A 21,089-nucleotide genomic window follows, 5' to 3' on the forward strand; every position below is an offset into this window, starting at 1 on the left:
TAAACCACGTTGCTTCACAAGATGGAAGGCTACCCACATTTTCTACCTCCTCTAGCCTCGGGGCTGGGGGGGTCGCCTTGTTCCCCAAGGACTCTCACGTTTTCCAATTTGGGGCATGAATTTCCCCAGGATCCTGCCTCCTTCTCTTCCACGTGCTCTGGCCTGCAGTGACAGCCCTCTTTCCTTCCTTCCCGGCAGGGTGACTCCTGTCCTCTCTCTGTTCGGGGTCGCTCTAGGCTGGGCTCCGGCCCAGTTCCACGCTGCCTGAGCAGAGCCCGCGGAGGGCCCGCCCTGTCCCTCCCTCTCCCCCGCTCTCTCTCACTGACCTCCCCTCTGGGCGCTCTGGTCTCTTCCGTAGGGCACGTTGGGCTCTCTCTGCTCTTCTCTTTCTAGCTTCCTTCAAGGGACGTCAGGGCCCCGAGTCCGTGTCCTCCTCCTGTTCTACGGCGCACACTTAGAGCTGTCTGTCTTCCTCCGATCGATCGCTTCCTGCGCTGCCTCCCACTACTGTGGGAAAGTTATATTTTTCTATTACTCGGTTTGAAACGCTTCCTGAGTTCCTCTGATTTCCTCTGATTTCTTCTTCCACCTACAGGTTTGCAAATCTTTAGAGACGGGTTAATCGTTGTTAACGTCAAATAAAATCCCCGGGCGACCAGGCAACTTATTCTGTCAAAGCGCAACCCTTTTAAACTTAGGGAGACGCTCCTAGGGCCCGAAGTATGGCGTCCCCCGGTGACCCCTGCGAAGGGCCTCTACTTTCCGCGGAGGCCAAGGCCCTGGCCCTCCACCGCGGCAATCTCTGTGCACCCTCCACTGAGGCGACCTGGAGCTTCTCAGACACCCGCTGCGGGGGGCAGAGCCCCTCCCCGGACCCACCCCCACTCCACCGCCCAGGGCACCAGCCTCCCGCAGACCACTGCCTCCCCGGCGCCTCGCCCTCTCTGTGGCACCTGCACCCATGCTGCCAGGCCCTCCTCTCCCGCACCCCTCCTCAGCCAGTGGCCCCCCACCTTCCCGCCCATCCCCCTGCCCATGCCCGGGTGCATCCTCCCCCGACCCGAAAAGCGCCCTCCCCCCCAGCTGGGAGCGCTCCCCTCCAGCCCTGGGAAGCAGGGCGCCCCCATGTGCTTGGATGTTATCCCGCCCATCCGGCCTCCAAGCCCGGAGTGCTCCCCCTAGTGCCGGCAGTGGGAGCTCTGCCCTCGCGCCTCCCACCCCACAGATGCAGGGCTGCCAGCCTGCCCCCGCCCCCCCCCACCCAACCACAGATGCAGGGCTGCCAGCCTGCCACCCCCCACCCACACATGCAGGGCTGCCAGCCTGCCCCTGCCCCCCCACCCACACATGCAGGGCTGCCAGCCTGCCCCCGCCCCCCCACCCTCAGATGCAGGGCTGCCAGCCTGCCCCCGCCGCCCCCACCCACAGATACACGGCTGCCAGACTGCCCCCGCCCCCCCCACCCACCCACAGATACACGGCTGCCAGACTGCCCCCGCCCCCCCCACCCACCCACCCACCCACAGATGCAGGGCTGCAAGCCTGCCCCCGCCGCCCCCCCACCCACAGATGCAGGGCTGCCAGCCTGCCCCCGCCGCCCCCACCCACAGATACACGGCTCCCAGACTGCCCCCGCCCCCCCCACCCACCCACCCACAGATGCAGGGCTGCAAGCCTGCCCCCGCCGCCCCCCCACCCACAGATGCAGGGCTGCCAGCCTGCCCCCGCCGCCCCCACCCACCCACCCACAGAGGCAGGGCTGCCAGCATGCCCCGTCTCCCCCCCCCCCACCCCACAGCCAGCACCCCAGCGAGCCAGAGCGCACCACTGCCCAGAGCATGGCCGCCCACCACTCCCGCACGCATGGCCGGCCTCGCCCACGCCTCCCGCCCCAGGCGGACCCCCCTGGCGCCCCCACCCCAGCCGGCAGCCCCCCGTGCCGGGCGCCCTCCTGTCCGGCCGCAGCCCCGGGAGCGCTCGCTTCCCATGCCCCCCTACAGTCACTAGCCGCCCCCCCCCCGCCACTTCCCCCCCTCCTGAGGCCCCTGGGAGCCCTGCCCTCAGCCCACACCCCAGCTGGCTGCCCCCCACCCTCACCGGCTCCCGCACGCTCACCCTCCCCTCGGACCCCCTCCCCCGCGAGTCCCCCACCGACGTGGCTCACCTGCGCCGGCCCCGCGGGCGGCTCCCGGTCCCCTGGAAGGCCTGGCGGGCTCGCCTCAGGGCGGCTGTGTGGCCCCGGCTCACGCACTCTGCGCTCGGCCACGCCAGCTCCCGCGCCTCCCAGAAGCCCCCGGGCGCAGGAGAGAAAGTTCTAGGTGGCTCAGGGCAGGGCGACGATTGGCTGCGAGGAGCACGTGAGCGACGCCGCGCGGCGAGGGCTTCACGGCGCTGTCGCAAGGCTCGCAGCCGCGGCAGCACAGCGCGGCTTCCGCCCCTGCCACCGCTGCACAGCGCGGCTTCCGCCCCTGCCGCCCGTGGAGCCGAGAGTCGGCTCGCCCGCAGAGCCCGCTGGGGCCCGTGGGGCCCGCTGCCCGGTCGTCTGTGCCCTGCTGTGCTTGGCAGCGGCACGCAGACGGTCTACGTCCCTACTGACTTCTCCTCTCGGTGTCCCCATCCCGGGCGGGAGGGGTGACATCTCCATCGGCGGTGCTGGGAAGGTCCGCCTCTCCCTCTGTCCCGTCACCCTCGGTTTCCTGGACAGCAAAGTTCTGTCCCTGGCCACAGACACTCCTGGGAACTAGCGCTGCGCGTCCCTCACTGCTGACCCTGCCATCGTTCTGACCTCCCATCCCAGGGACCTGCCTCTGTCTTTAACTCGGCTTGGTCCACTGTCAGCACGGTCGCTCCGACTTCCTTAGCTGCTCTTTCTGTGGGACAGCACTCGGAATCCTCTTACTATCCGCTCGCCTGAGGCTTTGCTGTCCAATCGCAGCGCCTGTGGGCAGCAAAAGCCTGGCTCTCGGCTTCATCCAGACAGTCTCTGCCTTTTAATCGCACGGTTTAACCCGTTAACATCGAGTGTGGTTTCTCCTATGGCTGGATTTACGTCCAGCCCTTTACCGGCTGCCTGAGTCTGCTGCAGATACTGAGGAAAAAATACCAGAGACCGGGTGGCTTATAAACAGCAGACGTTCATTTCTCACAGTTCCGGAGGCTGAGAAGTCCAGAAGCGAGGTACCGGCAGATGCCGTGTCCGGCGAGGACCTGCTTCCTACTTCACACACAGACATCCTCTCACCATGTCCTCGCTATGGCAGAAGCGGGTGAGGGAGCTCTCCGGGGTCTCTCTTACAAGGTCACTAATCCCGTTCATGGGGGCTCCACCCCCAGGAACCAATCACCTCCCAAAGGCTCCACCTCCAAATACCATGGCGTGGAGGGGGTCGATTACACAGGTGAATATGGGGGAGGACACAGACATTCGCTGCACAGCACTGTCTGCCCATCTCTCTCTCTTCCTATGTTCCCCTTTTCCTGCCTGAGATAGTCAAAAATTTTTTATTGCATTTTAACTTACTATTGCCTTTTGAGGCTATTATCGCTTTGAAATGCTTTTGCGGGTTGCTCGAGAGATTATAATCTATTTCCTTAACTTTTCACTGTCCACTTGTGGCTAATGTTGTACCACTTCACGTAAATGTAAGAAGCTTTCCACCATACAGATTCATTCCCCCTCCACCCATCCTTTATGCTGCAGTCGCCACATGAAGTACGCTTACAGATATTAGAAAACCTACCATATGCTAGTGTAATTTTTATTTAAAAGTCACATGTATCGTAAGGAAATTAAGAGCAAATAGATGTTCTTGAATAGTTACCCCCCTATTTACCATTTCTGATGTTCTCCATCTCTACCCACGCATCAAGGCTTCCTCTCCTATCGTCTTTCTTCAGAATGAAAGGCCTCCCGTAGCATTTCTTTTCGTGTAGATCTGTTGATGAATTCTCTTAGCTTTCACGTCTCTCCAAAGGTCCTTATTTCGCCTTCCTTCTTGAACGATCTTTTCCCTGCACAGAGACGGAGAGTTCTGGGTTGAAAGTTGTTTCCCGTTGTTGTCGTCGTTCGGCGCTTTGAAATGCCCTTCCCTGCCTCCTGGGTTCCCTTGGGTCGATGAGAATTCAGGGAATATTCCTGTTAATTTCTCCTAGATGTACTGCTTTGTCTAACTCTGACTGCCTGTGACATTTTCTCTTTCTACGCTGTTCAGTCGTTCGGCTACGCTGCACAGACATGTGGTTTTCCTTTGTATTTATCCTCCTTGGGGTTCACAGGACTTCTTGACTCTGTAAAGTATGTCTAGCCCCAAATTTTGAAAATGTCCGTCATTATTTCTTCAAGTAGTTTTTCCTCCCCGTTCTCTCTTTTCTCCTGGGATCCCAGATACACATGTGGTTGGACCTTTTCATATTGTTCTACAGCTCACTGAGGCTCTGTTCTTTCTTTTTTTGGAAAAACCTTTTTTCCTCACAGTTTCTCAGAACGGATCATTTCTGTTGCTCTATCTTCCCACAAGTGATATGAAGCCTCTGCATATTCATAACTATTAACAAACACTGATGTTAAGGGAAGGATAGAGTAAGAGGAGCCAAGAAAGGATTGAGTAAAGAGCTGCCAAGTTCCAAGAGCACGTGGCATCCTGGAGCCTGGGACAGGGAGCACTTGATGCAGTGGGAGATCAGAGAGCCTCTGCAGAAACCTAGCCCAGCATGGTTCTCACATGCACAAAAAGGAAACAGACTGGCTGATGGAAGCACAGAGGGAATGAGCTGAAGGATGGCGGGCATCTCATGGGTGTTCCGGGAGGGCTGGAGAACCAGGCTTGGAGGCTTTGCAGAGAAGGACGAGGGTCTGAATCATGCCACAGTGCTGGGCTGGTGAAGGCACCCCTGTGGCTCCCTCCCACGACTGAGCACAGACACTGTGGTTGCAACAACAATGTGGGACGCAGGTGCCGCCATGACAACCAGAGCTGCCACTGCTCCTTGGGAAGCAGATCTCACTGGAGTCTGTGTGGCTCCTGCTTCTTCCCAGTTCTGGACCCTGATTCAGTTGGCAGCAGGTGCATCTGATTGGCGGGGCAGGGTCATGTGCCCACACCCTAGCTGTGAGGAAAGCCGGGAGAGGGCAGACCTGGTATTTTCCAGCCCTCTCCTGGGAGGTAGGCTCAGCCTCATAAAGTGGCAACTTCCCTGGACAGAAGGAATGAGCAGGGTCCACTGGGCCAGCCTAAAAGGTCCAACACCTTCCCCCTGCCCTTAGCATGAAACCCAGCTCCCCCCATCCCTGAACACTACCCCTTCAGAGAGCATTGCCACCTTTCCCTTTGCCCAGATATTCTGGATCCTCTTTCATTGTGCATCTCACTAGCCTGGTGTTTCTGTTTTCCATAGAGCAAGTCTGCAGGTGGGGGTGGTATGGACATGTTTGTGCCCCCTCCCCCTGAAACCCCACAAGTGTCTAGAGATTTTCCGTTGCTCAGAAAGTGTTGTCATTGTTGTTCCATGGTGAGGTTTTCACATTTCAAGAACCTCTAATTAAAACACATTTCAGCTTTTTCAAAGACTCTCCGTCTAATACTGGCTCTCTCATGCAGGATGCTAAAGGCCCCTGGTGCATGAGAGTTCTTTGTTGCAATGGCCCCACTCCATGCATCTTGCACATTTAGCAGTCTGAATCCCAAGCATTGGATGCCAGTTTCGCCTTCCCCCATTCAAGGAGAAAACCGAGATCACTCCCACCCATTTTCAACAGACCAAGGGACAGGACCATCCCAAGATGAAGACCATTGGAAACTCTAAGCTTTGTGCTACACCTATAAAAAGGAGGAAAAGCCCTCACTATGTCCTAGTCTGCCAGGAAAAGTGCTAACTCTACCCTATCACTGGAGAAATCTCCCATGTGTGCTGAGCAGGAATCCTTTTCTAGCACCCTGCTCACACCCAGCACCCTTCCCTCAATTGCCCATGGCAGAGACGACACGCAGCTGAAACAGTCAATGAAATTTATTGAAGGGGACCATTTACTGAAACCATTGAAAAGAAGGGAATGACAACACAGAGAGGAATTTCAAATGGCCACTACAGTCCACAGGTCTTGGCCCCCCCCCCACCCAGGGTCTCTAACAAGATGCCTCAGCTCCACCCCCCCCCTCATATTGAGGCCCTTCCGCCATAATCTCCCTTCCTCAGAACCCACGCTCAGCCTCTTGCCAGGACGATGGACACCGGTGATGTTTCTCACTCCAGAGCACCCCCTCCCCCCCTGGCTGACATTCTGGGGTGGGGCCCTGCCCTATGGCCCACACAGGACAGTCATAGGACGCTGGAAAACACAGCAGGGGAGACCCTGCCAAGCCCAGGAAACTGAGCCACAAGTAACAACAGGTTGGCACATGAGAGCACAGTCCCAGTGGAGCCTCCCGCAGCCCCTCCATGTCCCTGCTCCAGTTCTTCCTTCCCGAGGTCCCGGGGTGAGCGCCGGCCACGCCCTCATCTGTCCATCCTTCCAGGCATCTCCTGGGATTGAGCACGGGGTCTCTGGGGTGGGGTGGGGGCCACTGCTCAGATAAGAACACACACATGTTCACAGGAACAAGCAGCAATTGGCCTAAATCTCCACTGAGAAGGCAGAGTTGAGTTCACAGCACTAGACGAGAGTGAGCAGAGCCTGGGCTGGTACTGAAGCTCACAGCACGTGCCAGGGCTGAGAGGGTGCTGCCTGCTAGGCCAGGACCCCCACCCCGGGATCACACACACCTAATGGCTCTGCACAGAAATGATGGCACCTGTGTGTGTATATGTGTTCGGGGTGGATTACTTGACACATGGGTCACTACGGGGTCCACAGAGATACAAGTGGGCTTCCCAGAACAGGGAGAAGCCTGCCCCAGGTGACAGTGAACGGGGGTCCCCTTGTTGGGAGGCCCAGAACAGCTGGCACCCTTGAGATGACCCCTAACGTCTCCCAGGCCCATGCAGGTGGCAGACGTCCTCAGGTGCCCCTCACCCAGGCCGGGGCTGCCACTCAGGGGAGCCACCAGGCTGGCTGCATGAGTTGGTAGGGCTTGGGATGGGGCTGGGGCTCGGGCTCGGTGTGGTGCTGCCATGGGCGGGGGCGCACCTCTCCCCTCCCCATTTAGGGTAACACATGGTCATTCTTGGTCACTTGGAAGGGCTGAAGGTGGGGCATAGGGCCCCTTGGGGAACGTGGGGAGCCGGGGGCTTGCTTTGGGCTGATTAGGCCCCTCTCTGGGCCTGCTCCCCATGTGGGGTGAGGCGGCTACCCTGGCCTCGCCTCCCCCTGCCTCCAGGGCTCTGCTGCCTGGGAGGAGAGAGGGCCCCTGGGCCTTCTGAGCCTACTTGCCTGAGGAGAACTCGGGGCGGCTCATCTCCTCAGCCCCGTCCTTGTTTCCCGGCTCCTCCTGGATGGCCTTGAGCCCCTCCTCGGGGGTCTGCTCAGCCTCCTTGTTTCCTGCCTGAGCAAGGCCCTCTGGGTCACCACCAGGACCTCCTGGGCCCACCCCAGAAGCACTGCCCATCTGGGCAGGGGTGGGGCCCCCAGGGGCCTCTAAGGGTCCTGCCTGACCTAGCCCTGCAGGAGTGGGAGCATTTTCATCTTTCTGAGTGGCAGGGGAGGCCTTGGTGGTCCCTTCACTAGACGCAATCTCAGCAGCATCTTCAAGAGAAACAGCATCTTCTTTGGTTGAGGAAGCCTCAGCAGAATCTGCATTGGCTGGGGCAGGAGTTTCTATGGCAGAATTGATCTCAGCAGCATTTTTATTTACTGTGGAGGCCTTGTTGGCATCTTCATTGTCTGGGGTGGCCTGGGCGACGGCCGAGCCTCTGCTGTCCACGGGGGCACTTTCCTTTGCCTGGAACTGCTCACTTCTAGCCGGGACGGCCTCCCACGCCTCCGTCTCCTGAATGAGCTGCAGCATCCCCAGGAAGCCAGGCGGCCTCCTCTCCAGACACATCCTCCTCAGCTTGTTCTCCAGCGTCTCGTTGGGCCAGGCCCGCATCAGCACCTGCCTGGCACGCAGCTGGTCTGCGATGGCGGGCCGGATGGCCCCCTTCTCCAAGGCCGCCTGCAGCAGGCCTTCCAGGCACATCACATAGGCAAAGAGAGCCTCCTGGGGCCTCTGCGCACAAGTCAGGAACTTCAGCCGTGTGGTCATCCGGGCGTCATTGCTCCCGAACACCTGCACCAGTGCGGCCAGGCAGTCCTGCACAGGGGTGTCGGGATTTTCCTCCAGGAGGCCGCACATGAGATCCAGCGCGGGGCCACCCAAGCTCTCCACCAGCCTCCTCCTCCTCTCCCTTTCTGACATGTGGCGCCACAGGTACAGAGTGTCGTTGGCATGGTGCAGCCAGCTCTCAAAAGACTCTTCTCCACAGCCCGGCTCTTCCACCCCAGAAAAGGTTCTCAGTGCCCGGTAGGCCATAGTATCGAGTAGAGGCTGCAAGGTCTGCCGCCAGTGCTGGCTCCGGGCTGCTGCCTCGTTGATGGCTCTTGCCACACCTGCAGCTCCTTCGTCACCTAGAGCTCCTGCCTCACCTACAGCTCTTTCTTCACCTGCAGATCCTGCCACATCTTTAGCTCCTGCCTCACCTGGGGCACCTGCAGCACCTGGGGCTCCAGCCTCACCTGAACCTCCTGCCACACCTGTAAGTCCAGCATCCCCTGCAGCTCCGGCCACACCTGCCCTGCCAGCCACTGCTTGCCTCTGGGGCTGTGCAGGGAAATTGGGTCTATCCTGTGACTCAGAATCAGGGCCCTGGGGCAGGAAGAACACATCCCAGAGTCCCCCTTGCCTGGTATCTGTCGGGGGACCAAACTTCGATTTAAATACTCAGTGAACTCCACCAAGGCGACCCTGAACCCGAGCTCCTTTCTGAAGACGTTGCCCAGCACTCGGTACCTGCCCAGGGGCCACAGGGCAGGCCGCACGGCCTCCTGGAATTCCCGGTCCTCGCAGTCCTCGGGATGCTCATGATGAGCGGGGAGCGCTTTGCGTTCATGCCTATCCAGCTGCACCAGTCCCGCAGCATCGCCAGTGCCATGGCTGGGACCTGGGGGGAGAGAGCGTGATTGGACAGGGGCGCACAGACTGTCACAGTCTCTGCCTTGGTGGCCTGCAAAGGGGAGGCAGACGTTGATGACAGACAGCCCACCCGCCCCCCCCTCAGCGGCGGCTTAGAGCCCTTCCCCTGCCAGTTCTCGTCCCCGCCCCCCGGCGGCTCAGAGTTCTCCACTGCACCCTCACCTCCGCAAGGAGGCGACTCCTTTTCACCCGTGTGGACGCCCCTGATCTGGCCACAGCAGCCCGAGCCCCTCCCACCGTTGTCTGCATCCCAGCCGCCGGGGAGCCCTCCCCTCCCCAGACCGCCGCAGCCGGGAGCCCTCCCATCCTCTCCTTCCTAGCGCCGCACCGCAGCGCACCAGCTCCCTACTCTGACCCTGGCAATCTGGATGCCCCCTCCCGCGCCCCCCGAGTCGGGAGCCCTTGCCCCTCCCACCAGCACCTGCGGGTCTGCACCTGCAGCCAGCCTCCTCCCCGGCAGCCAGGAACCCGCCCCTCCCCAGACCCCTGCAGCAGGAAGCCCCACCTCCCCTCCCAACAGCGCCCGGCAGACCCCCCTCCCGCCCCCACTGCCCGCCGGGGCAGCGATCCGGCCCCTACCCGGGGCGCCTGCGGTGACCCTGGGGTCCCGACTGAGCGAAGCCCCTGGTCACCTGCTCACTTTCTCCGACTCACGGGCGCTACTGCGCACGGAAACGCCGCCTGCGGGCTGCGCAGCAGGCTCTGGAGGCCGCCTGGAGGCCCTAGAGCCCCAGAGTCCAAAGACCGCGCCTCAGCGGCTCAGCCCGGGGTTGCGCCCCACAGGGGTCTCCCAGGCCCTCTGTGCTAAGGCCACGTGCTCCCAGCAGCCCCGGGTAGATGAGGGAGAAAGTTCTCGGCGCCTCTGTGCAGGGCAAATGGGTGCATCAGGAGAGCACGTGAGGAGGGATCAGTGTTGCCGTGACAACAGGACCTGCCTGGTAAGGGCTTGATGTGGCAAGGCTTGGAGCCTCCAGAAGCAACAGGCATGCCCTTTGGCCCTCCAGCTACAAAAAGGCCTCCATCAATAACTGGGGCAAATGGTGGGGGCGCTGGAAACCAGGAGTCAGATGGACAGAGGAATCTAAGGATGGGTCTCCAGTGACACTGTGTACTCGGAGCCTGCCCTCATTAAGCCTGGAATCTCCACAACAGAGACAGGTTGGCTGTTCCCATGCCAGGAGCCTCATCACACGCTTTCCGCGGAAAAGCCAGCCCTCAACCACCCTGGCAGCCGTTGCATTGGATAGTGTGGGGGCTTTGTGTCAGGTGAGCACCTAACAGCTGAGTGGCCTAAACAAGTCACTGAACATCCGTGCCCCACATCTGCAAACAGGCAAGAGAAAACTTCCTTTTATATATTGCTGGATTTGATTTGTTGATAGTTAAGGATTTTTGCTACACTGTTCATAAGGGATATTTTTCTGTAACTTTCTGTTTTTACATAATCTGTTTATCAAGGTTTAGTACCAAGTTTATCCTAGCTTCACAACATGAGCTGAGAATTGTCCCTGCTCCTGTATTTTCTGAAAGTGTTTGTGTAAGATTGGCGATTTTCATTCCTTAAATATTTGCTAGAATTTACCCATGAAATCATCTGGGCCTGGATTTTCTTTTGTTGTATATGTTTTGTTTTTTGATAGTAAATTAAATTTATTCATAAGAAATAGGGCTATTCATATTTTCTATTTAATCTGTTGTCAGTTTTGGTAAATTGCTTTGTTTCCAAGGAATGTGTCAATTTTATCTGTTATCAAAATTACTGGCATAAGGATGCTCATAATAGTTCTTCATGATTCTTTTAACACCTGTGTGATATCCCTGTGTCATTCCTGACATTGATGGTTAGTGTATGTTCTCTTTTTTCTTGATTTGTCTTACTAGGGCTAATAAATTGTATTGCTCTTTTAAAAATGTGTGGCTTTGCTAGTTTTCTCCATAGTTTGTTTTCTATTTCCTTTATTTCTGCTCTTATCTCTATGATTTCCTTTTTTCCACTTCTTTTGCATTTGTTTTGCTCTTCTTTTCCCAGCTTCTTTAGAGGGAATATCAAGGCGTTGATTTTATGCCTTTGTTTTTTCCTAATATAAACATTTGAAGCAATGAGTCTTCCTCTAATCACTTTTTTAGCTACCTTCCACTAATTTTCTTGTTTTATTTTTATTATTATTCCATTTGAAATATTTTCTAGGTTCCTTTGTGTTTCTTCTTTGACCCACGGGGTTTTTAGAAGTGTGATGTCAAATTTCCAAATATCTGGAGATATATTCTTGTCATTAATTTGTAAGAAAACTTCACTGTGGACGCAGATAACTTATTATGTAAACATCTCAAATCTTTCTAAATTTGTTGAGATTTGTTTTATGGCCCAGCATTTGATCTATCCACGTGAATGTACAATGTGTCCTTGTAAAGAGTCTGTGTTCCGGCCTTTTTGTGTAGGGTATCCATAAATATCACTGAAGTAAAGGCAGTTGATAATGTCACACAGATATTCTATGTATTTACTGATTTCTTGTCTAGTGTTATATCAATTGCTGTGGCAGGGGTGTTAAAATCTTCAACTATAATTGTGGAAATGTCTGTTTCTCCTTTATCCTGTCAAATTTTATTTAATATATTTTGAAGCTCTGTTATTGGATGCAAACACATTGATGGATTCTATGGGTTCCTGATTCACTGACCCTTACATCATTGTTACCTTGTATCTCAGGTAAGAGTCTTTGTCTTGAACTCGACTTTGTCTAGTATTAATATAGCCATTCTTACTTCCTTATGCTCACTCTTTCTATGGTATATCCTTTTGCATCCTCTTACTATCAACCACCCTGTCTTTATATTTAAATTGCATCTCTTATAGACAACAAAAGCTTTGCTCATTTATCTACTCTGACAAGCTCTGCCTTTTAATTGGAGTGTGTAGCCCATTTACATTGAATGTAATTTTTCATATGATTGGACCTAGGTCTGTCCTTTTACTATCTGTCCCATCTATTTTTGTGCCTATGTTTCCCCTTTTCTGCCTGGGTTAATCAAATCTTTTTTAGAATTCCATTTTAATTTTTCTGTTATATTTGTGGCTATACCTCTTTGCATTGTTTTTAGTGGTTGCTCGAGAGATTATAGCATAGATCCTTAATTTCACTGTCTACTTCGAGTACATAAATGTAAGAAGCTCTCTGCCTTACAGATTCATTCCCCCTCCACCCCGTCCTTTATGCTGCAGCAGCCACATGTTTACATTCATACATTATAAACCATGTAATAGACAATGAAATTTTTTACTTTAAAAAGTCATGTGTATTGTAAAGAAATTAAGAGCAAGCATTCTTGAATATTACCCACATGTTTGCCATTTCTGATGTTCTTCGTCTCTGCCCAAAGATGAAGACTTCCCTCCACTGCCATGCTTCTTCAGATTGAAAGACCTCCTTCAGCACAGCTTTTAGTGCAGGTCTGTTGAATTCTCTTAGCTTTCATGTATCTCAAAATAGACTGGGGCTGGCCCCGTGGCCGAGCGGTAAAGTTCATGCACTCCGCTGCGGGCAGCCCAGGGTTTCGTTGGTTCGAATCCTGGGCGCAGACATGGCACTGCTCATCAAACCACGCTGAGGCAGCGTCCCACATGCCACAACTAGAAGGACCCACAACGAAGAATGTACAACTATGTACCGGGGGGCTTTGGGGAGAAAAAGGAAAAAAAAAGATAGACTTATTTCACCTTCATTCTTGAAGTATGTTTTCCCTGGATGGAGAGTTCTGAGCTGAAAGGGGCTTTTGCTTTCAGCTTTAAAGATGTTGTTCTGCTGTCTCCTGGCCGCCACCATTTCTAATGAGAAGTCAGTGAAAATGCTCGTTAATGTTCTCCTATATGTAACGCTTCATTTTACTCTTACTGCTATCAAGATTTTTCTCATTACCCTTTGTTTTCAGTAGTTTGACTACAGTGTGCCTAGATGTGTTTTTTCTTTGTATTTGTCCTCCTTGGGGTTCATTGAGCTTCTTAATTCTGTAAACAACCTTCCCAAATTTTGGAAATTTTCAGCCATTATTTCTTCAGATAGTTTTTCTTCCTCATTCTCTCTACCCTCTCCTGGGATTCTAAATACACCTGTGTTAAACATTTTTATATTGCCCCACATACTACTGAGGTGATGTTCTTTTTTAATCTTTGTTCCTCTTGGTGTATCAGAATGGGTCTTTTCTGTTGCTCAATCTTCAACTTTGTGATTCTTCTGTCATCTGCAGTCTGTTATTAAGACCATCCAGTGAATTTTTCACTTCAGATCTGTGTTTTTCCGTTTTAACATTTACAGTCAGTTCTTTTCAATAGTTTCTTTTTCCCTGCTAAAATTTCTTATTTTACAAATTCATTAGTATTCCCTTGGACCATGTAGTTTTTACTTTTACGTTTTTACACTTTACATTTACATTTTACATTACGTACTTGATTATATGTAAGTCATCTTAAACATAACAGCCAAAGTGTTAAGTAGTAGAGTTGATGAGTATAATTCATTCATTTATTCATGTATTCACCCATTCAACAAGCATCTACTGTGTACCTACTGTGTCAGATGTTGGTGTAATTCCTAGGAATTTAGAGACAAACTAGAAATGGTCTCTGTTCTCAAGGAGCTGCCAGAATGGTAAGGAGAGGCAGGCATGTAAACGAATTGGGTAATACGATATTAGTGGGGTGGTGGTAGGGTGTATACGGAGTACAGCAAGGACACCAGGTGGGTAGATCTACCTAGGAAGGGTCAGGAAAGTCCTCACAGAGAAGGTGACCCTGGTATTTGTGTAGAGGAGCTTCAAGAACATCAGAGGAAGGTGTCCAGTAGGCAAATGAACATTAGGATTTGGAGAACAGAAGAGAATTCAGTCCTGGAGACCCAGGCCTGGTGGCCTTTGGCTTTGAGATGGTTGTGTAAGGCTGAGGGGATGGCTGAGATTGCCCCAGATGACACTACAGGTATCTACAGGTATCCCAAGAAGATGAGGGTAAAGAGAATTAGTCTGAGCCTTAGTCAATGAAGGATTCTGGGGCAGGATGTATTGGAACTGCGGGCCAGTCTCCAGGCCTGAGACACTCAGAGTAAGTTCATCTTAATACTTGAAGAACACAGACTCTGGACTCAAACAGATCTGAGTCCTAATTTCAGCTGTGTGACCTTAAAGAGATTGCTGAAACTCTATTTGGCTCAGTCTCCATAATGATAGAATGAAAGTAATAATAGTACCTGCCTCAGGGTTGTTGTAAGAATAAGGTAGATAAAGTTTATAAAACAGTGCCTGGCACATATCAAACAATCATCAAATAGTAGCTTTTATTATCAATTCATTATTAAAATGGATATGAAAAATTAGGGAACAAATTTTAACCCTTTAACCACTAGATTAGAACACAGATGTATTCATTTACTCAAGAAATATTTATTGGCCACCTACTATATGCAAGGCATGGTTTTTAGCTCTACCAGGAAAACCAGTATCTGTGACCTTAAGATCTTAACCTGACATTAAGAACTCAAGGGACCTGTAAGCTTGTATGGGGGAAAATGCATCTTTATTTTTACAAAACTAATTAAAATTTAGCACTTCCATCAATTATGAATGTAGACAACAAACTACAGTATTAATAGCAGTACATGTGACTTTGTCACCAGCAGAAGTAAATATTTTCATATCACATTACAGCTATTGCAGATACCTAGAAATGTTTACTAGAAATAGCATTCCTTCAAAATTAGGGAGTTGGTAAACCACTTTTAGATACTGTTATTTTATATGTTAATAAACAGGCAAATATATCATTGTAAAAATATAATTATTAGCATGCTTTATGTCACTAGGCATATTTATAATAGCTGCTTTAAAAATAGTGCCTATGAATTACGGTATCAGACTCATCTCAGAGTTCAGTTTCCCTTGAATGCTTTTCTCTTCAGTGTTACCACATTTTTTTGTTTATTCTGGGATTTAAGCATCACATCCCAGACATCGTCAATAATGTGCTCCAGCTCCGGCTTCTTGCTTCCTGTTATACTTCTCCGGAGAGGTGTTGTTGCTGCAGCTGCTGCTGCTTTAGCAGGCAGTTAACTTAGCTAAACTCAGCCTCCAGGCTCTGTCTCCCCTCTGCTGGGCATCAACTGAGATCTCTGCTCATTTCTTTCCTCGGAGTCTGCCCTGCACGCACACAGCCCAGGGATCACCAGAGATTTGGGCAGAGTGTTTGTGCCAAACTTGGGTTCCCTGTCTGTGGTTCTCTCCTCTCCAGGAGTTTCCTTCTGCTGTGGTCACCCTGAACTCTGTCTTCTGGGTCTCAGAGTTTTAGCCACCCACCATGGCACCCTCTGTGGCCCACCCTCACATGTGAACAAATATGCAAGGGGAAAACTCAAATTCTACCAATTTTTTAAGGAAGAAATAATGCCAATACTACACAGACTCTTCCAGAAAAGTGAGGAGGAAAGAATACTTTGAACTCCTTCATTGAGGCCGGCATTACCTTTATGTCAAAACATACTAAGGCATTATATGAAAAGAAAACTACAGACCAATATGCTTCATGAACATACAGGCAAAAATTCTAAAAAAATTTTAACAAATAGAGTTCAACAAGATACAAAAATGATAATGTATTATGACTAAGTAGTCTATCATGAGAATGTAAGTTCGGTTTAAATGTTTAATTTTATCAACATAATTCAGCACATTAACAAACTAAAAAATAAAAACCATATGATCTACGTCTTAGTCCATTGGGGCTGCTATAACAAAATACCACAGACTGGGTGCCTTAGAAACAACAGAAATTGATTTCTCACAGTTCTGGAGGCTGGAAGTCCAAGATCAAGGCACCAGCTTGGTCACGTTCTGGTGAGGGCTCGCTTCCTGGCTCACAGCCAGCACCTTCTCACCGTGTCCTCACATGGTGAAGGGACGAGGCGCCTCTGGAGCCTCTTTTATAAGGGCATTGACCCCACTGGGACCTAATTACTTCCCAAAGGCCTCACCTCCTAATACCATTTCTTTGGGAGTTTGGATTTCAACATGTGAATTTGGGGGAGACACATTCAGTCTATAGCAATCTTCTCAATAGATACAGAAAAAGCATTTGACAGAATCCAACATCCATTCCTGATAAAAATTCACAGAAATCTAGGAATAAAAGGGAACTTCCTCAATTTGATAAAGGGCACCTGTGAAAAACCTACAGCTGACATCATCCTTAGTGGTGAAAGACTGAGTCCTTTCCCCACCAAAATCAGAAACAAGACAGGGATGTCCACTCTTATACCTTCTAGTCAATACTGTATTGGAAGTTCAAGCCTGGGAAATTAGGCAAGGAAAAGAAACAAACGGCATCCAGATTGGAAAGGAAGAAGTAAGTAAAGTGTCTTTACTCACAGATGATAGGGTTATCTATGTAAAAAATGTGATGCAATCTACAGGAAAGTTACTAGAACTAATATATGAGTTTAGCAGGTTGCAGGATAGAAGATCAATATACAAAAATCAATTGCATTTACATATAGTAGCAATGAACAATCAGAAATTAAAATTGTATAAATAATACCACTCAGCATCAAAAATACGCAATACTTAGGAATAAATCTGACAAAAGATATGAAAAACCTGTACATTGAAAACTTTCGCAGTTTTTTTGCATACTGCTGAGAGAAATTAAAGATGAAATAGATGGAGAGAGAGGCCTCGTTCATGAGTCAAGAATCTCAATATTTTAATATGTCAATTCTCCCCAAATTCATCTGTAGAATTCAATCCAGACTCATTCAAAATCCCAGCAGACTTTTTTTCTAGAAACTAAGGTGATTCTAAAATGTATACAGTCATGCACCACGTAGCAATGTTTTGCTCAACAACAGACCGCATATACCTTGGTGGTCCCATGAGATTAGTACTATATAGCCCAGGTGTGTAGTGGGCTATACCACCTCGGTTTGTGTAAGCACCCTCTGTGATGTTTGCACAATGACAAAATTGCCTAACGATGCATCTCTCAGAATGTATCCCCGTCGTTAAATGACGCATGACTGTATGGGGATGCAAAAACCTAGAGTAGTTAAAACATCCCTGAAAGGAACAAAGTTGTAGAATTTATGCTATCTGATTTCAAAGATTATTGTAAAACTACACTAAATGAAACTGTGTGTTACTCATGTAAAGATAGAAAATATAGGGGCCAGCCCCGTGGCTGAGTGGTTAAGTTCACGTGCTCTGCTGTGGCGGCCCAGGGTTTCACCGGTTCGGATCCTGAGTGCAGACATGGCACCGCTCATCAGGCCACACTGAGGCAGCGTCCCACGTGCCACAACTAGAAGGACCCACAACTAAAAATATATAACGATGTACCAGGGGGCTTTGGGGAGAAAAAGGACAAATAAAATCTTTAAAAAAATAAATAAATAAAATACATCAATTGAACAGCATAGAGAGTCCCAGATCCACAAACTTGTGGACAACTGATCTTTGACATAGGCACAAAAGAATACAGTGGAGGAACTGGTCCCATGCCCTAGTGGTTGAGTTCGGCATGCTCTGCTTTGGCAGCCCGGGTTTGCAGGTTCAGATCCCAGGCACAGACCTACAAAACTTGTAGGCCATGCTGTGGTGGTGACCCACATACAAAATGGAGGAAGATTGGAGCAGATGTTAGCTCAGGGCGAATCTTCCTCAAGCAAAAAGAGGAAGATTCGTGGGGCCGGCCCGGTGGCATAGTGATCAAGTTCACACTCCACTTCAGTGGCCTGGCGTTCGCAGGTTCAGATCCTGAGCACAGACTTATACACTGCTCATTAAGCCATGTGGCTGTGTCCCACACACGAAAAATAGAGGAAGATTGGCACAGATGTTAGCTCAGTGACAATCTTCCTCAAGCAAAAAGACGAAGATTGGCAACAGATGTTACCTCAGGGTGTGTCTTCTTCAGCAAAATAAATACAGAGGAGAAAAATAGTCTTTTCAACAAATGATGCTGGAATAATTGGATATCCACATGCAAAAAAATGAACTTTGATCCATATCTTTCACTACATAAAAAAATTGACTCAAAATGGATCAGAAATCTAAATAAATATAAAATCTAAAACCATAAAACTTCTAAAAGAAAACAAGATCTTTGTGAACTTAGACTAGACAAGATGTCTTAGATATGACATCCAAAGCACCATCCATAAATCAGATTGATATATTTAACTTAATATTTAGAATTTCTGCTCTCCAAAAGACACTGTTAAGAGAATGAAAAGATGAGCCACAGACTGGAAGAAAATGCTTGCAAAGATTATACCTGACAAAAGGCTTGTACCTAGAATATATAAAGAGCTCTTACGACTTAAGAAGAAGACAAACAACCAAATAATAATAAAATGGGCAAAAGGTTTAAGCAGACATTTCAAAGAAGATATACAGATGGCTAATGAGGGTATGAAAATATGCTCAACATCACTAGTCAAGGAAATCCAGGTGGAAACCATAATGATGTTACACTAGACACCTATTACAACAGCTAAAACTAAAAAGACTGACCAGACCAAGTATTGACAAGGGTGTAAAACAACTGGAACTCTCCCTCACTGCTACTCCACTGGCGGGAATGTAACACAGGACGACCACTGTGGAAAACAATTTGGAGGCTTTTTAAAAAGTTAAACATACCTCTAGCATAGTATCCAGCCATACCACTCCTTGGCATTTACCCAGGATAAAAGGAAATATATGTCCATATAAAGACTTGCACACGAATGTCCACAGTGGCTTTGTCTGTAGTTACCCCAAACTGGAAACAGCTCAAACGTCCATCAACCAATCAATGCATAAACCCCTTGTACGTCCCTGCATTGGAATATTATTCAGCAGTGCAAAGGAATGAACTGTTGACACACATAACAATATGGATGAATCTCAAAATAATTTTGTTGAGAGAAATGAGCCAGATACAAAATGATACTTTATGATTCCATGTATATAAAACTCTAGAACATGCGAACTAGGCTCTAGTGACAGAGAGCAGCTCAGTGGTTGCTTGGGAACAAGAGGAACGAGAAGAGATAGGCGGGAGGGACTACACAGGGACACAAGGAAACTTTGAGAGTTTATTTGAGACAATAAACTATGTTTGTTGTCCTGATTGTGGCGATGGTTTCATGGTTTTATATGTATATATGTCACATCTTATCAGACTGTACAGTTTAAACATGTCCAAGTTACTGTATGTCAAATACACCTCAAAAGATCCGTTTTTCAAAAATATACGCCTACGGGTAAATAATAAAAAGACAAATAACCCCATAAAAGTGGGCAAGCTATTTGAACAGATGCTTTAAAAAAGAAGATATAGAAATGGCCAGTAAGCACATAGAAACATTATACTCAACATGACTAGTCATCCGGGAGATGATAATTAAAATCACAATGAGTTACCACTTCGCACCTACTTAAATGGCTAAAAATAAAGGCTGACAACCCCAAATGTTGAGGAGGATTGGAAAGGAAAGGAACTCTCATACAGTTCTGGTGGGAACATAAATTGTACAACCACTTTGGAGAATATTCTGGCAGTTTCTTATAAAACAACTATCCTATGACGTGGCAATTTCCTTTCTAGGCACTTACCCAAGTAAAATGAAACTAAATGTCTACACAAACTTGTGCACACATGTTCATAATAGCTTTATTTAGCTTTATTTATAATAGTCCAAAATGGAAATAGCCCAGATCATGAACTGGTGAACAAATGAAACAACTCGGATATATCCAGACAATGGAATTTGTTGTTAGTGCCCTCAAGTGGATTCCAGCTCCTAGCACCCCTGTGGACAGCAGAGTGGAGCCCTGCTGGGTCTTTTTGTGCCATCCTCTCATCTTCCGCAGCTATATCAGGCAACGCTCCGCTGCTATTCATAGGATTTTCATGGCCAATTCTTTTGGAAGTGGGTGGCCAGGTCCTTCTTCCTAGTCAGTCCTAGTCTGGAAGCTCTGCTGAAACTTGCCCACCACGGGTGACCCTGCTGGGATTTGAAATCCTCATGGCATAGCTTTCAGCATCACAGCAACATACAGCTGCCACAGTATGACAACCCACAGACAGGTGGTGTGGTTCCCTGACTGGGAAATGAACCTGGGACAGGGCTGGCTAGACAACGTAATGCTACTCAGTAATAATAGGAAAGAAGCAATAACACATTCAACAACATAGATAAATCTCAAAATCATCATACTGAATGAAAAAATCCAGACACAAACTGGTACATACTGTATGGTTCCATTCATACGAAGTTCTCAAATAGGCAAAAGTAATCTATGGTGGAAAAAAAAATAGAACAGTGGTTGCCTCTGTGTGGGATTGTGGTGGGGACTGAGTGGGAATGGGCACAAGGGAAATTTCTGGGGTGTTGATAGTGTTCTATGTATCCTGAGTATGTATTTGTCAGAACTCACTGCAGGGGACACTTGAGATCTGTGTGTTTCATTGTATGTAAATTTTACCTCCAAAAAAACAAAAAGAACAGTAAACAGGTATTGATCTCTAGCTAATGCGTGCTGAAGTATTGAGGGGTGAAGTGCACTGATGTCTGCAACTTACTTTGAAATGGATCTGTGAAATAAGGATGACCTGCGATCAAGCAAGTATAGCATAATGCTAATTATAGAGCAGTGGTGATTGGTACAAATCTGTCAACTGATCTGTATGTTGCAATAAAATGTGGAGGGAAAATAAGAAAAAGAGATGTTAGCATCTACGGGATAAAATTGTTACAAGAATATTTAAGAAGTTGGTTATAATCATTATCACTAATAAAATATTAAAAGCTTATTAATAAACAATGAAAACAGACCACATCCTTCAGACTCACTTCCAGAGCCTGCCCCGCCCCCCCCCCAGCAGGGCCCTCTTTTCCCTTGCTTTACTGCACTCCAGCAGTAAGATTTTCCTTTTGATCCTAGAATATGCCCAATCTG

The 21,089-nt window shown here is 49.3% G+C and overlaps 1 protein-coding gene across 1 annotated transcript; it reads right to left on the bottom strand.

The window, feature by feature from the left end:
- Window positions 1–6,170: 6,170 nt before the first annotated feature.
- On the bottom strand, window positions 6,171–9,051 carry LOC123282412 (paraneoplastic antigen Ma6F-like). Its single transcript, XM_044763233.2, is given in 3 exon segments — window positions 6,171–8,803; window positions 8,806–8,982; window positions 8,985–9,051. Coding segments are annotated over 3 exon segments (1,689 nt in total). The 3' UTR covers window positions 6,171–7,358.
- Between the last annotated feature and the right edge of the window lie 12,038 nt (window positions 9,052–21,089).

The sequence above is a fragment of the Equus asinus genome, chromosome X, assembly GCF_041296235.1.
Source record: "Equus asinus isolate D_3611 breed Donkey chromosome X, EquAss-T2T_v2, whole genome shotgun sequence".
Lineage (NCBI taxonomy): Eukaryota > Metazoa > Chordata > Mammalia > Perissodactyla > Equidae > Equus > Equus asinus.